Genomic DNA, 17,297 nt, shown 5'->3' on the forward strand with positions numbered 1-17,297 from the left:
TCAACCTGTTTAAGTCTAAAATCTGACAACATCCCAGTAACTATAAAAACTGAATCTGAATGAACAACGTAATCTGTTGAACATCTATCCCACCCTTTTCAGTAGAATTATGTGCTGTTTGGATGATTCACATGCACATATTCTAAAAATGACTGGTGTAGAACGTTTTCAATAAGGGCTTCTTCTACTATGTTTATATCCTGGAATAAGAAAAGAAAAAGATATTTAGGCAGATAAAAACAATTACCATTTTAACAAGCTATTTCTATTCTTGAGAGCTTGATTAGACTATGACCCAACAAAACATTGATTTCAGTGGAACTATATGTATGCTTAAAGTTAAGCACATACATAAGTAGTTTGCAGGATTGGGGACTTACATTATACTACTCAGTTTTAAGCATTGACAATTTATCGTGGGTGAAATCTTTACTATGAAACAAATTTAATTATAAAAGGAAGAATGCCAGAAGAGACTGACAAGTAAAATACGATATGCAAACACCAGTAACTCCTATGGTATTTATTACAGGCCCCAGACACACAGATGCATATTATGTAATTATATATACAAATAACAAAATGTTGCGTATCTCAGCACTCTGTGGCAAACAAGATAAAAAAAATACATGAGCCATCAATAAAATATTATCCAACCCAGGTGTATTACTCTTATATGCATGTAGTATAGATTAACATTTTATTGATGGCACATGTGGTTTTCTCAAGTCTGGCACCACTTCCTCAGGGGTCTGCCCTCACTTTAGAAAGTATTGGATTCATCTCTTTTTTTCAGTATGACGTCTGGATGAATGTCAGTCAGGGCGATAAAGGAAACCACTGAAAAAATGTTCTTGATATTTTTAATAGTGTTTCAACTCTTGTTATGTATAGTCTAAATTTTATCGAGTTAGGAGAGTGTAAGTAGCTGTTGTTTAATAGCTCAATCCATTGAAGCCAGTGGGGTAAGTTGAGGAACAGAGAGAGGTTAAGTGTTTGCCAAAGGTCACACCATGACTTAGCAGCAGAACTGGGAATAGAATCCATGTCTCCCAACTCTCAGTCTTGCGTTCTTACCACTAGAGTCTGTTGCCCCCACTAATATCTATTACTTCTTCGTAACCTCACAACGTAACCTAAGCATGACATTCTGACAATTTAATGCATACCCTCATATGACATATTGATTGTAAGAGGTACGGAGGGAGATATGTAAAGAAGTCAGGACAGTAGCTTATAAAAACGATTATATTATTTACTCACTATGTAGTCTTCATGGTAGAATGTGTGTCTGAGCTGAAGGTGCCTTATAAAATTCCTGCTAAAATAGCTTGGATTTTCACCAGGTATTAAACGACAAATTGGACAGTACTGTAAATGGGAAAAACTATCAATATTGAGTTTTCATTACAAAGACGTTGCAGAAGGAAATATTATCAGTGTTAAGGGGAGAGAAATGTGAAATATCTGGAACAGTAATAGCTAAATGGCTTTCTTTGAGTGACATAAATATATTTACTGCCAAACACAATATACCTGCAGTCCAGCAGTAAAGTTAGGTTAATCCCAGTTGCGTGTTTTCTGTTCAGTGATCCCATGGGGGTGTCTGTCTGCCCTCATCTCATGCTTAACTCCTTCCCTGCTACCGGCTAACCCAAGACTGTAAAATGAAGAGTTATTTGTTGTGCTCCCAACCTATGTGCCACATGATTTATTTTTCCACTGAAAATAATGGGGCTCCCACTTACATATGTGGTGGTTTACTGTGCTACTTAAAACAAAAATGCCTTCATTGTTTTGGAAGGAGATTTTAGTTCCTTCATAATTTTTGGTCCTCTGCAATATAGCTAACCATTGTAATTGTTGCAACATTTACTTCAAATCATATAATAAAAATATTAGTACACATTAAAACAGCATTTGAATAGCATGTTTATAGCAAAGTATAAAAGGCTAACTTATTGACTGATACTTTTAGAGCTAAATCCTGCTCTGTGCTCTTCTGGTATGAAAGAGGAGGTAGAAACAGCAGACCAGAATCTCTCCATGAACCTCAACTGAGCACTCTCAGATATCTAATGTGCCAACCCACACAATACATCCCACGGAGGGTGGATGATCTAGTTATTACTTAGTCCTGCCTTGAATGCAGGGGACTGGACTAGATGACCTACTGAGGTCCCTTCCAGTCCTACACTTCTAGGGTTTCAAGATTAAGGGGAGAGGCCAGTCTTCTAGCTGCAACCACTGCCATATGGAGTATTTCCCCAACCTGCCCTGGAGAACCCTTTGCTATGTGGCAGGATTCTGGTAACAAATTATGCAATGAGCAGTGTCTATGCTCTTGCTGTACCAGTTAGTCACATTTATAGGTCATGTTGCTATGACATCAATGTGACATAGAGGAATTTCTTGACTCTTTTAGGGGTTTGTTCTATAATCTAAACATTATTTAAATTAAACTATAGTTTGTATATTTGTGTGAGGTTTTCAAGGAAGGTGTTAGACCATTTTAATGAAATGCTGTGTAATGTATATTATTTACTGGTGTATAAGGGATAAACTTGTTTAATTGTGGAGTGAGACCTTTTAACACAAGAGGGTTAACTAAGTTTTAAAGGCCTTATTCTGCCCCATAACTGCACACAGCTACTGCTTACGCATTTGCTCTAAGTACTATAAATAAACATATTTATGCTAAAAAATGTAACATTTTTGTTTGGCAATTACCAGGTTGGCTTCTATATGTGCTGAACAATCAGTAGACTTGAACAAATAAATGCTGAACCTAATTTAAAACCACACAACTAAAATTTGGCAAAATATGATCTGCTAGGGTAGTAACTCTTAATGGTGAACCCAATGTTCAACTGTAACCTTATTTATTCTTTCCTTAATTTGTACTCCCAATACTACATACACCAGGGGTGGGCAAACTACGGCCCGGGGGCTGCATCCAGCCCTTTAGACATTTTAATCTGGCCCTCGAGCTCCCAATGGGGAGCGGGGTTCGGGACTTGCCCTGCTCCGGGCATGCTGGGGCTCCGCACAGCTTCCAGAAGCAGCAGCATGTCCCCACTCCTGTTCCTATGTGTAGGGGCAGCCAGAGGACTCCGCATGCTGCCCCTGCCTCAAGTGCCGCCCCCCGGAGCTCTCATTAGCCAGGAACTGTGAGCATTCATGGTCCGCCATATAATTTCCATACCCAGATGTGGCCCTTGGGCCAAAAACTTTGCCCACCCCTGATGTACACAGACCTACCAAAATGTTAACATCAATCTGATAGTAGTTAAGCAGATTGAGAACTAACCTGCACCATAAGGGAGAAGAGAGTGTTGTCCTTTGTTTTATTAGTGATGAGGGATAGTTGTGTCATATATCAGTCATTCAATTTGTTAACTTTTTGATTTGGCATCCCTCAGGATCAGGTCTTAAGCAAATTCAACTCCTAGTGAAATCAGTGAGAGTCGTGCACAGAACTTGTCAAGATCAGGCCTATATACAGGTCTTAATCCTGTAATTTGATCCCCACAGTCAGACCCTTATGCCTCATGGAGCCCTAGGTTTGGGGCCATTCTATGTAGTTTTGTTTGTACAACTGTAATAATTTGTCATTGTCCTGTGTGTCCTTTGTAGCTCTTATGAATCACTAGAGTAGTTCTCAAATAATGATCCATAGATCGTTTTGTGCTAGGCAAGAGGACTATCAAGATAGACAGAAAATACTGCACAGAAAGTGGAGTATAGGAGGTTAGGAGCTGATGTTGGGTCCATGGAGAGAAATGATGAATACAGAATTTTAAAAGTGGAAGAATCACTGAATCTAGTAAAACTGTTGGTGGCATGGCATTTTGAAAATGCATGTCATTAGTCCAAAGGGCTAACTATAAACTCTCCTTTGGAGCCATCATGACATATGGGTGTATTTCTAGCATAGAACTTTTGATACTCTTTTCTAGCATCCACGCTAGCTGTGGTGGAATCACTGGTACAGATTGGGTGCAGGCCACTTATTTTTGTAATTACTGTGTCATCCAAGCCAAGTTTGTAATTCATGCTTTTTTTCCACCTGTTGTCATGTCTACTAGTATCTGCAGCCAAACAGGATCAATCAGTTTAATATGTAAGTTCAATAAAGTACACATTTGTACATATAACTGACTGAAAGATAGTTACCACTGCTCTCCTTTCTGTTCTATGATAAGTGAGACAATGGTCCATTAGATCATCTTCATGCAACTCACACTGGCAAAATGGACAGGCATATCTGGGAATTACAAAGGTGGCATGATTATGAATGACTTTCTTTGTTTATAAAAAACACAGGTAGATTTTGTTTTCCAAAAAGTAATGAGGATTTTACCCTAAATATTTAAAAATGCTGATTCTTAGCTGTATGCTATACAATGGTTGAAATTTTTCAAAGAAAGAATGTGATAAAAAATGGCCTTTTTTCAAAAATAAAAACGTTAATGAAAAAGCTGTGGACTTGATTTTTTTTTATTTTTGAAAAGTGTCACATTTCATATTGTTTCTTATTGAGAACATTCTCAAAATCATTATTACTGGGTTTCAATAGACAAAAAAACTGATGACCATTTTGATAAAAAAGTGACAAATTGTAAAAAACAGAAAATGGCTACATGTCAAACCCTGTGAAATGGAAACAACTTCCAAACTTCAACCTTTTTTCTTTTTGTAATTGTTTGACCAGCTGTACTTTGTACTATTTTATCCCAACACCAATATACAGTAAACTCAACAGAGCAGTGGTCACATTATGATCATCAAAGGGCTGTACCTCGTTGCTGTGTCTCCAAGCTCTTGTAGAGGTCCATATTTTTCTATATATTGCTCACAAGTCCTTAAATGAACTCTCATTTCACTCAGACATACCTAGGCAATATTAAGAAGCAACCTGTTATTCTTTAGCCCAACAGACATGTCATATACCTGGTGGTCTTGTTCACTTAGCATAGCTTATTATCTTTGCCATTCTGAGGCCAGGTTTACATTATCTGCACTACAGTAGCACAGCTATGATGTTGTAGCCATGCTGCTATAACCTTGTAGTGTAGATGCAGACTATAGCGATGGAAGGGGTTTTTCCCTTTCCTTGGATTTTTCACCCCTCTGAGCACCATAGCTATATCAACCTATTGTAAACCAAGTCTGAAAACTTAGAGGCCAGTTTGCTTGAGAGCTATTTTCATTAGAGTGGTAGCATTTTCATTAAGAATATATCATAATTTCTATTATTAGCCCAACTTCTCAGGAGTTATAAGATCTTACTGACTGAGCAGATTATTTCAATATATTACCTATCAAAAAAGTGCATGTTTTTGAGTGTAAAATTAATTAGAACTAGATATCTAGCAGTTTGAGACTTTTGTCCTGGTTTTCAGACTAACATTTTAGATCGTGAAATGAAGTGTTGGAGACAGTGGGTCCTACCCACCAGGTCTTATGCAGGTAAAAAGACCTATTTGATCGCATTCCTCTCCGTTACACTGGTGCAAATCTGGACTGACTCTACTAAAATCCACGATACTTTTACTAGACTGAGGGCCAAATCCTAGTACTGACTAAGTCAATAGCAAAACTCTCATTGGCTTCATTGGGACTGGGATTTGGGTCTTACACGGATGTAACTGAGATCTGGCCCATTCACTTTACTTCATGACCATGTTACAGTAAATCATGTGAACCAGGTCCTTTACGTATTTTTTACAAAGAAAAACAACAAGAGCCTTGTACTCCTTGACATATCAATGACATTTTCTGTTGCCTCTGACTCAAATAAAAAAAACTACAAAAATGCACATGTAGTAGTATTAAGGCACTGCCTTAAACTATCCATTACCAGTGAAATACAGTTTTCTGAAATACAAAACACAAGGTGAAAATAAAAAATAAAAGTCACACTATTATATAACATCCCTGATATGTTTCTGATGCTGTTTGTAATCTAACTAATCAGATAACAACAGCACTTCCTAAATTCATCCCTTCATTGTGGCATTCCGCTGCAATATGTTCACCTTACAGCTGATATAGAAGAATTAGTAGGTTTTATTTTGCAGCTGATAAGATAAAAGGAAGTAAGACACTGAGAAAGAAGAATGAGGAAGGAGTTGCTGTTCTGGCCTATACTTAAAATCAAAACAGGATGGGGTATTCATTATGCAGAATGCAAAGGGGACAAGTATGCAGTGAAAGGTTGTGAACAAAGTGACAAAATGTTTTGGTTTTGTATAAACTTTCAAATTAATGTATATGAGTAAAGTACGAATCAACTGTCTTCCTTGTCCAGACCTGCTAATTCATTCTCTTGCTCGACCCTGCAAAGTTAGAAATGATGGGCCTAATTCTCTACTGCTTTGCAATTTGTTTAGTGATTTACACATGTGCACAATGGTAACATTTTACAAGCAACTTTGCACAGGGGTAAATGATAACACAAGCGCCTTGCCTAAATTAAGAAAAAAAGGTGTGGGTTTTTTTTCCAGTTGTTAGCTCAATTGAGGTATTTTAACTTGACGGAAAACACCAGTAACACTAATGTAGATGCAATTTAACACCTTTAGTTTGATTCTAGCAGGTTGTTATAGTGTAGGTTCTTGCAGCTGAGTTCACTCAATTTAGAAAAGCACTTTTTCCCTAGTCTAAATAAGGCCACAGTCTAAGGTAGTGGAGACTCAACCCTGGCAAATCTGGACCTGGGATAAGTAGGTCCAATTGGTCTGACTGAGTTTATTTTAGAGTTTGTTTACATGAGGAAATTGACTGGCATTGCTACAGCAAAATATTCTGCTTGCCCTGAGGCCAGGTCTGTGCTAAAAAATTAGGTCAATCCAGCTACATTGTTCAAGGGTGTGAAAATCCACACCCGGGTGTGACTTGTAGTTCAAGGGACCTGAGCCCCAGTGGTGACAGCACTAGGTCAATGGCAAAACATTTCCCTTGATCTAGCTACCGTGTCTTGGGGAGGTGGATCAATGACAGCGCTGGGAGAACCCCTCTTATTGCTGCAGTGTATGGCTACGCTGAAGCACCAACTGCAGTGTGCTGCTGTAGCAGTTTAACTGTAGACACAGCCTAGAAAAGAGGCCTTAATCTTATCATTTCTTGTGCACAGAATATCTTTAGAGTTAATCAGTAATGAACGTTAGACTTGCAAACCTGTGTGTCACACTCTGTGCAGTTTTGGTATACAGTCTTCATCTTCTTGGCAATATCAGTAGCTGGAATTCCTTCAGAAGGAAGATAAGACCGGCAATAAGGACATGTCCATGTATTATTCCTTAAACTTGTAACAATACAGGAGTGACAGAATCTGCATAAAGAAATTAAAACAAATATAAACACTTTCCATTAAAGCAGTACAAATAAATCATAATTATGGTGACATTCCAGTTGGGGGTGTGTGTGTATATATGTCATCACTAATATAATATGGCATGATGATCAGTTTCTATGGCAGATCTAGTCAGTTAATAGGTGTGTTGTTTGCTTGTAGCATCCTACTCTATAACTTTGTTGATAAAGTAATGTACAGGTCATTGGAGTTTCTACAATAGGAAAATTTTTATCCATAATGTTCCATTAGTACAGCAACACTGATGGTAGCAAGGGTGACTCCTGTAGGTGCAGGCAGTAAAAATGCCACAATTTAGCATGTTGCCCCTTGACCTGATCAGCCCATGTCCCACATATTAATGCTGCCTCTGGCAGGAATAATTTGCCTGGGGGGTTGGTAGAATGTCAGAGCCCTGGTCTGAATATAAACCCACAATAACCCTGCTTTGCAGCATCACTGTGCACTTGTGTGTTCTCTAAAAGTATTTAAGGGCTGTATATTTGGCTTCAAAACAATAAGCTGTAGGTTTGTTTGGCAGATTTCTCCTGCACTTGCTATTGTGAATACAAGTAAATTATGGCAGAAGCTGTAATACTTTAGAAGGAATGAGAGTAGGGGAGGTTTATTCAGACAGTAGAATCGAGGCTAAAATAAAAATAGTGAAGGGTTCAGGATAACAAGGGGTTAACTTGTCTGCAACCCTTTTTAACATTTATGTAAATTACTTAAAAACCTGGACAGGAAGATAATGCTTAGGTTACTTTATGTAAATGAAGTGGCTATAAGATCACAAATGCACAATGAACTATGGAGGCAATTAGATGCTTTTGAATTTCAACGGGATAAATCATAGTTTATCTAAGAGTATGGTATTAAGTAGAAAGAAAACAAATGCAAGAGGGATATAGGGGTGGATTGGGACATGAGGAAGGTTTGAGGGCTAATCTGAATTTTGGGAGGGTGGGCCCAAGTCCACCTAGACAAGAGGCCCACCTCCTCAATTGAGGGAGGGGCCACAGAGCTCAGAAAACAAGATTCCATGAGACAACAAATGATAAAACATGAATAGGAATTGGGGTCAAAAGTTCAAAACAAGGGTTCCAGATGGGGACACCAAGCAGAGAACCCTAGACAGCATCCCACTGCTTCATAAAGGAGTCCAAGGAGTAAGTGGATGCTGCCCAGAGACACTCTGCCCAGACCAGTGAAATGACAAGGAAATGGAAGTAGGCTCTACTATTGCAGAGAACCTCTCCGTTGAGTGTCCTCCTCCTTGACTGAGGTATGGCCATCATGGTGCTAGGAGGAGGTTGACTAGCAAGTCACATGATTTCTTGGGGTCACAGATAGGGAGTGCATAGCAGAATAGATGTGGAGTAAAGTGCAAACAGAAACTCAGCAGGAGGTTCTGGAGGAGCCAAAAGAGTGGGTGCAATCTTGCACATTGGAGGTGGGCATGTGCCAAGGATTCCATCTCATCGCAGAGGGGACAGGAGTCAGGGGCATTAATTGCCATTATCTCTGGCAGACCTAGGTGGAGTAAAGGTTGGCTAACTGGGGTTCCTCATCCTCTCAGGGTGATAGAACACACATCACTGTGGAACATAAGGCTACGAATATGCCCTGTTTGGAGCAGGAGTATGTAGTTATGATCTCTGGCTATCATTTCAAACAGAGCAACTGGATATGGTCCAGCCTGCTTGGCTGGTGCACCGTAAGTAGCGGGAGAGATCGGGGGGTATAGCCCTTAATTTGAGCCCTAACGGCCCAAGAATAGGGGCTGGTGTGGGAATACCCTCTTTCTGGACCTGTTCAAGAGAGAAAGAATGGATTCACAACACAGCAGGCAGTTCAGTCATCTCAGGATTGTGTTTACCCCAAGATTAAACTGGAGCCTACAAACTGGGAAAGTTAGAAAGAGAGTGGTATAAGGAGCTGGAAGAATTATCCAGTCAAACACCAGTCTTATTGGAAATGTGATAGAATTGGCTTTGGAGGTATCTTTTAAGGCAGAATATTAATATATATTGGTATAGAGGTGTGGTGTTGCAGAGTATCAGAGGGGTAGCTGTGTTAGTCTGTATCCACAAAAACAACGAGGAGTCTGGTGGCACCATAAAGACTAACAGATTTATTTTGACATAAGCTTTTGTGGGTAAAAAACCGCACTTCTTCAGATGCATGCAGTGAAAATTACAGATACAGGCATAAATATACTGGCACATGAAGAGAAGGGAGTTACCTTACATCCTTGGAGGTTTTTAAGGCCCGGCTTGACAAAGCCCTGGCTGAGATGATTTAGTTGGTGTTGGTCCTGCTTTGAGCAGGGGGTTGGACTAGATGACCTCCTGAGGTCTCTTCCAACCCTAATCTTCTATGATTCTAAGTGGAGAACCAGTGTTGACAAGGCCAATTCAGTTAAGGTGGATGTGGTCCACTCCCAATAATTGATGAGGAGGTGTCAATACCAAGAGAGGGAAAATTGCTTTTGTAGTGAGCCAGCCACTCCTGGCCCCTATTCAAGCCCAAATTAATAGTGTTAAGTTTGCAAATGACTTGTAGCTCTGCAGTTTTTCTTTGAAGTCTGTTTTTGAAGGTTTTTTTGTTGAAGGATGGCTACTTTTAAATCTGTTATTGAATGTCCAGAGAGATTGAAGCATTCTCCTACTGGCTTTTGTATGTTACCATGCCTGATGTCTGATTTGTGTCCATTTATTCTTTTAAGTAGAGACCGTCTGGTTTGGCCAATGTATATGGTAGAGCGGCATTGCTGACACATGATGGCATATATCACATTAGTAGATGTGCAGACGAATGACACCTGATGGTGTGGCTGATGTGGTTGGGTCCTCTGATGGTGTTGCTAGAGTAGATATGGGGACAGAGTAGGCAACCAGGTTTGTTACAGGGATTGGTTCCTGGGTTAGTGTTTCTGTGGTGTGTAGTTGCTGGTGAGTATTTGCTTCAGGTTGGGGGGCTGTCTGTAAGCGAGGACTGGCCTGTCTCCCAAGGTCTGTGAGAGCGAGGGATCACATTCCAGGAGAGGTTGTAGATCGTTGATGATGTGCTGGAGAGGTTTTAGCTGGGGGCTGTACGTGATGGCCAGTGGTGTTCTGTTATTTTCCTTGTTGGGCCTGTCCTGTAGTAGGTGACTTCTGGGTACCCATCTCGCTCTGTCAATCTGTTTCCTCACTTCCCCAGGTGGGTATTGTAGTTTTCAGAATGCTTGATAAAGATCTTGTAGGTGTTTGTCTCTGTCTGAGGGATTGGAGCAAATGCGGTTGTATCTTAGGGTTTGGCTGTAGAGTAGGGGTGGGAAAAACTTTTTGGCTTGAGGGCCATATCGGGGTGCAAAACTGTATGGAGGGCTGGGTAGGGAAGGCTGTGCCTCCCCAAACAGCCTGGCACCCACCCCCATCTGCCCCCTGCCACTTCCTGCCTCCTGCCTGCCCCCCTCAAAACCCCTGACCCATCCAACCCCCCCTGCTCCTTGTCCCCAGACACCCCCTCCTAGGACCCCTGCCCCTAACCGCCCCCCAGGACCCCACCCCCTCTCAAACCCCCCCTCTAACTCTCCCTGCTCCCCATCCCCTGACTGCCCTCCCAGAACCTCTGCCCTATCCAACTGTCCCCTGTTCCCTGTCCCCTGAACACCACCCCCTGAACCTCCACCCCATCCAACTGCCCCCTGCTCCCTGTCCCCTGACTGCCCCCTGGGACTCCCTACCCCTTATCCAACCCCCTGACCCCGGCCCCCTTACCACACCGCTCCGAGCAGCACGTCTGGCCGCCGCTTCCCAGCTGGAGCCAGACATGCTGCTGTGCTGCCCTGCATGAGCAGGCAGCCCCACCGCCCAGAGCGCTGCCCGCGCGGCAGCATTCCTGCAGGGGAGGAGGAACAGCAGGGGAGGGGCCGGGGTCTAGCCTCCCAGGCCAGGAGCTTGGGGGCCGGGCAGGACGGTCGTTTGCCCACCTCTGTTGTAGACAATGGATTGTGTGGTGTGTCCTGGATGGAAACAGGAGACATGTAGGTAAGTATAGCGGTCAGTAGATTTCCGGTATAGGGTGGTGTTTATGTGACCATCACTTATTTGCACTGTAGTGTCCAGGAAGTGGATCTCTTGTGTGGACTGGTCCAGGCTGAGGTTGGTGGTGGGGTTGAAATTGTTGAAATACAGGTGGAATTCTTCAAGGGCCTCCTTCCCATGGGTCCATATGATGAAGATGTCATCAATGTAGCGCAAGTAGAGGAGGGGCGCTAGGGGATGATAGCTGAGGATGAGTTGTTCTAAGTCAGCCATAAAAAGGTTGGCATACTGTGGGGCCATGAGGGTACCCATAGCAATGCCGCTGACTTGAAGGTATAAGTTGTATAAGTTGTCCAAATGTGAAATGGTTGTGGGTGAGGACAAAGTCACAAAGGTGTGCCGGGGCCTCATCAGGGATACTGTTCCTGACAGCTTGTAGTCCATCCTTGTGTGGAATATTGGTGTAAAGAGCTTCTACATCCATGGTGGCCAGGATGGTGTTTTCAGGAAGATCACCAATGCATTGTAGTTTCCTCAGGAAATATCTCAAAGATAGCTAGGAGTGCTGGTAGTGTAGGTCTGAGGAGAGAGTCCAAATAGCCAGATAATCCTGCTGTAAGAGTGCCAATGCCCGAGATGATGGGGTGTCCAGGATTTCCAGGTTTATGGAGATTTGTTCCTGTGCTATAGCAGGGAGCTTCTTGAGCAGATGGTGTAATTTCTTTTGGTACTCCTCAGAGGGATCAGAGGATAGTGGGGATCAGAGGACAGTGACCTGTAGAATGTGGTGTTGGAGAGTTGCCTGGCAGCCTCCTGTTCATAATCCGACCTGTTCATGATGACTACAGCACCTCCTTTGTCAGCCCCTTTGATTATAATGTCAGAGTTGTTTCTGAGGCTATGGATGGCGTTGCGTTCTGTATGGCTGAGGTTATGGGGCAAGTGATACTGTGTGTTCACAATTTCAGCCTGTGCACATCTGCGGAAGCACTCTATGTAGAAGTCCAGTCTGTTATTTCGACCATCAGAAGGAGTCCATGCAGAGTTCTTCTTGTAGTGTTGGTAGGAGGGTTCCTGTGGGTCAGTGCACTGTTCAGTGGTGTGTTGAAAATATTCCTTGTGTCGGAGACAGTGAAAGTAGGCTTCCAGATCACCGCAGAACTGTATCATGTGCGTGGGGGTGATGGGGCAGAAAGAGAATCCCTGAGATAGGACAGACTCTTCTGCCGGGCTCAGTGTGTGGTTGGATAGATTAACAATATTGTTGGGTGAGTTAAGTGTATTACTGTTGTAGCCCCCTGTGGCATGTAGGAGTTTTGATAGTTTACTGTCCTTTTTCCTCTGTAGAGAAGTGTGTGTTGTAAACAGCTTGTCTCGTTTTTGTAATGTCCAGCCACGTGGAAGTTTGTGTGGAAGGTTGGTTTTGTATGAGAGTCTCCAGTTTTGAGAGCTCATTCTTGATCTCCTGTTTGCTGTGTTGTGGAGTTACCAAAGAAAAGTCTTAAGCAGATTCTTAAAAAAAAATTGTGGGAGGTAGAGCCTGCCACCCTCATTATGTTAAATAAGGTTTGAAAATAGCAGGTAGTCTGGACTAAATCCTCTTCTCATTAAAGTCAGTAGGAGACTTACTACTAACATGAGAGACACCAGGATTTGGTTTGTTAAAATTAGCGAAGCTGTCAAGGATGTGATGGGATGAAGTCAGGACTATGGAAATTACACTGTGAAGCTCTCAACAGCAGGTGCACAAAAAGTGTTATCAGATTTCTCTGTGGACATGCTTGACAAATGGCAGACTGCCAGAGAGAGTGTCCACATGATTCTCTGAGCTCATGCTGTGAGCATGCTGAAAGCTTTTACTGATGTTTTGTCTAGGCTTGCTGAAATGAGAACTGAAGCAATAAACTTTGATATTTTCACTTCATTTTTACCTTAATTTTTCCATTTTCTCCTCCTTCAATGTGTTCGAAAGCCAAAAATGCAGTGAGGAAACATAGTCTGTATATTGCACAAAATGGGCAACAAATATAGCTTCCTCAAATTTCCCTTTTTGATCCAGAATGTGCTAAACCATCACTCGCAGGTCCAGATACTGCATTTCAACCAATACTTAATCCAGATAAATATATACGTTTTTAAACTAGCAATCTAGGTGTGCCTCTGTTAGGAGACAAACTTATCTAGGGAGTCAATGGACCTGTGGTCAATAATCCAAAGCACCATAGTTACTGGCAGAGTAAATATCCCATTACAAGCTGGAAAAAAAATTGTGTCTCATGTTACCAGAAGTTTATATTTCCCTAGTAAAAAGATTATTATCATAGCAATCTGATCAATGGGTCTGCAGTATGTAAAAATTGGCTGAGAACAATGAGTTTTTCATAAATGTCCTTTACTCAAACTATACATTTAAAAAGGTCTAAGGACCTAGCTGCACTAAAAAACCCACCACATTTGAATATGAATGCAGGAAAACTGTATTATAATATGTTTTTTTTCTTTCTTTCCCGGTGCAGTAACACTGGTCCTAAGAATTTGGACCTACGGCTCTAAATGTTGCTAACGGTGCTGGAGCTCAGCTGGTGTTAGCAACACTGGGAAATCTTTGGAAAATGTCCAAAAGGTAAATAGTTGTAGTGGTTCTGAATCTCCACTGCCTTGCCCCTTGTACAGTAATTTACACCTAGGCAAAGTAGGTGGAATACTACCAAATCAGAATTCTCAGGCTGGTGGTGACATTTTGCACCTACTTTGCCAGGTGTAAACAACTACACAAAGCACCAGGGAGTGGTACATCAGGCCTAACATGTTTTCTATCCAAGAATAAACCATGTTCTAACGTGATTTGACCTCAGCCATGTTTCACAGCCAGGTTTTAATCTGGATTACTTTTGTATTTTAGACAGGGTTTAATAGTCTTCTATAAACATCCGTGATCATGGTTCAGGTGAGTTGTCAGGGGCCCGCCCCTGTTAATGTCACATGGTATAAGACCGGTTTGTCCTTTGTCCACCCTACCTATCAAATCACCATTGGGGAAGGGTGATATAGCATATCAGGACAGATGGAAACACAAGAATTTATTGTGTACAAGATAATATTCTGTTACTGGGCAGTGACTTCTTCCCTCTACTGACTAACCAGGAAGCAGTCTGGATACATTTCAGGCTATAACATAAACTACTCTACAGCTGAGTCCTACCATTAAAACAGTTTGCTCTCCAGTTTTATTTGGTCAATACAAATGTAAATACATAAATACCACAAAACAGCCAGGATGGGGGTAGAAGAAATAAACGCTGAGCTTCTCAGGATGTTGTCCTTGAATCTTGTTGAGGGCCCTATTCCTCTGCTCTCCAAATACAGTTTCTGGATGATTGATTGATTGAAATCTTGTGCAAGAACTTGTCTTTCAGGGGCACATGGAGATGAATTGTAGGAAGGTATTGGGAGGACAGTGGCATAAAATGAGTAGACTTAGCCTGCGTAGTGTGATGAGTTGTACTAAGTTGAGCTTTAGCCTGTACCCGCTACTAGGCCAACCAACTTGAATTAAAAGCAGCAGCAGTTTGAAATTAAGGGGTTTTCATTTTGGTCAGAACTTGATTTAGGCGCAGGACTTGAGTCACAGAGACTCTGTGTATATAAAATCTCCCCACTGTATTTTTCACTACATGCATCCGATGAAGTGAGCTGTAGCTCACGAAAGCTTATGCTCAAATAAATTGGTTAGTCTCTAAGGTGCCACAAGTACTCCTTTTCTTTTTGCAGATACAAACTAACACGGCTGCTACTCGGAAACCTTCCTTTAAAGAGGAAATGTTTGGCCATAGGTTATGTTAGGTTTTTATTACTTGACTACTTCATTCATAGTGTTTGTTTCTGAGCTAATTCATAGAGCTTTTTCTGGGTTTGTATTTCTTGCTCCGCTTTAAAAACTCACCTGTGGCCAAATATTAAATCTTTAGTCAAAAAATTTGAGTCTTATCCTTCAGCCCTTCCTCTCGTGTGTTACTAGTGTACTGGAAATTCACCTGCGCAAAGACTCTTGCATTAGGCCCCAAATCTTTTTTTTCTTTTCTTTCTGTGCTTCTGGAAAAGAATTTTCCCATTTAAATTATTGAATCAAAAGGAAACTTCCTTTGGAGTTCCAAACACAAGCACGGTTTAAACAAAGCTTTTTGTTACCAACTTTGGCAGAATAAATAAGTATTTGCGCAGACTGGTATGATTTCCTAGTTTCAAGGTCTGCTCGTTTTCCTGGCTGCCTCAAGTGTAAAAATCCTACTAATAGCATTTGTGTGCTTGGCTCAGCCAGGAGAGACAAATACACACAGCAACTTTTTGGCTGTGTTTACAGTAGGAATCTTTTGGGCCCACAATTTCCAACAGGTAGCATTAACAGAGGCTGTAACACAGGCACGGCTCAGGCATTTTTACCACTATACTATCTGACCCTGATCTGACATGCTGTTAAAAATGCCTCAACTTGTTTGAACCTGGTTTACGCCACCCACATTCTCCCCCAGTACCAACTCTAGTGGAGCTGCACACTGAAAATTACAGGTCAGAAAAATCCTAGTATAGAAAAGGCCCAAAACGAGCTAACACACCAGGTAGCTGATCACACAACTGCTAGACACTGAAACTGAACTGAAACCTTAGCATGTGCCTGGGTTACTGATTGATGACAAATTCCCTGGAGACTTTTTTCTTCCAAAAACGTTAAGAATAGGCTGTAGAATAACAATGATAAAAAGTAACAATAATCCTTCCCACTTTTAACACACCTTTCCACCCAAAGGTATCACCCCCCTTTGGAAACAGTAAATTGCTAGTACAGATGGCCTGGGTACAGAAAACCGGATCTCCAACCCCAGCGTCCCTTGTTCAGCTGATCTCCAGCTCACTTGCCTTAAAGTCCAGGTTAACCAGCTCTTTGGGGGGTGGGGTTTAAATCGTTTTAGAGACAAAACCTCACTTTTTTGTTTTAATCTTTGGCGCTGCTGAAAAACAGAATATTGGCTTTGATCCTAAACTAGCCCAATTCTCCTTCCTAAAAAAAAAAATCCAGTTTGTTTACACTCTTTGGGGCCAAGTTCGTCCTGGTGTAACACCATGAGGCTCAACTGAGTTACGCCAAGACCTGCTCCTTTCTTGGCAATCTTTCACGCAGAAGAAGACGGGCTTCAGCCAAAACCAACAAGGGGCGTGGGGGTGGTTCGTTGGGAGGAAGTCTCCAGTACCCCAACCCCTTCCCCTGGCTGGGAGGAACCCACTCTGCCCGGCTAGAGCCAGACACAAAACGGCGGCGCTTACACGTGGCCACACTGGGTCCTCACGGGCTGGTGCAGCACCTCCAGGCAGATGGAGCAGTCAAAGGACGGGACCCGCTGCTGCTGCTCAGGAGCTCCCCCCAGATCCCGCGCGCACCGAGGGGCAGCCGCGCCAGCGCCCCGGCTGTCGCTGCTGAGCAGGGAGCCCATCGCGCGAGGCAAGCGGCTGCGGGTCGCGGGCGGGGAGGCCAGCGCGCAGCCGGACAGTCCTGCCGGGCTGCTGGTTGTGCTGTTTCCCTGTGTCGCTGGCAGCAATGGGGCGGGGGCGGGAGGGGGCCGGCCCCGGCCCTCCCCCCGCATCCTCTCCGCAACTCGAGTCAGACGAAGCCACTGGGAGGCTGGTGTGGCTCTGGAGAGGGGACACGGCGGCGCAGCCCGGCAGATGCTAAAACAAGCACCGTAGCAGAGATTAGCGTCCACGATCCACCCCCACACCGAAGTTGAGCTGCACACAAGAGGCCTGGCGCCGGCCTTCCCTTTTTGGCTCTGGCTGTTTAATTATGTCCCTCTTCCTCCCTGCCCCCCACGCCAAAGAAGATGCTGATTCTTTTCATTGGTAAGTGTTCAGAGGGC

The 17,297-nt window shown here is 42.6% G+C and overlaps 1 protein-coding gene across 1 annotated transcript; it reads right to left on the minus strand.

The window, feature by feature from the left end:
* Nucleotides 1-107: 107 nt before the first annotated feature.
* On the minus strand, nucleotides 108-17,024 carry RNF125 (ring finger protein 125). Its single transcript, XM_077809029.1, has 6 exons — nucleotides 16,708-17,024; nucleotides 7,183-7,336; nucleotides 4,802-4,896; nucleotides 4,177-4,267; nucleotides 1,264-1,371; nucleotides 108-200 (listed from the first exon to the last, which is right to left on the minus strand). The coding sequence occupies exons 1-6, from the start codon at nucleotides 17,022-17,024 to the stop codon at nucleotides 108-110; spliced, it is 858 nt and encodes a 285-aa protein (XP_077665155.1).
* Nucleotides 17,025-17,297: the final 273 nt, after the last annotated feature.

The sequence above is a fragment of the Eretmochelys imbricata genome, chromosome 2 (assembly GCF_965152235.1).
Source record: "Eretmochelys imbricata isolate rEreImb1 chromosome 2, rEreImb1.hap1, whole genome shotgun sequence".
NCBI classification, from domain to species: domain Eukaryota; kingdom Metazoa; phylum Chordata; order Testudines; family Cheloniidae; genus Eretmochelys; species Eretmochelys imbricata.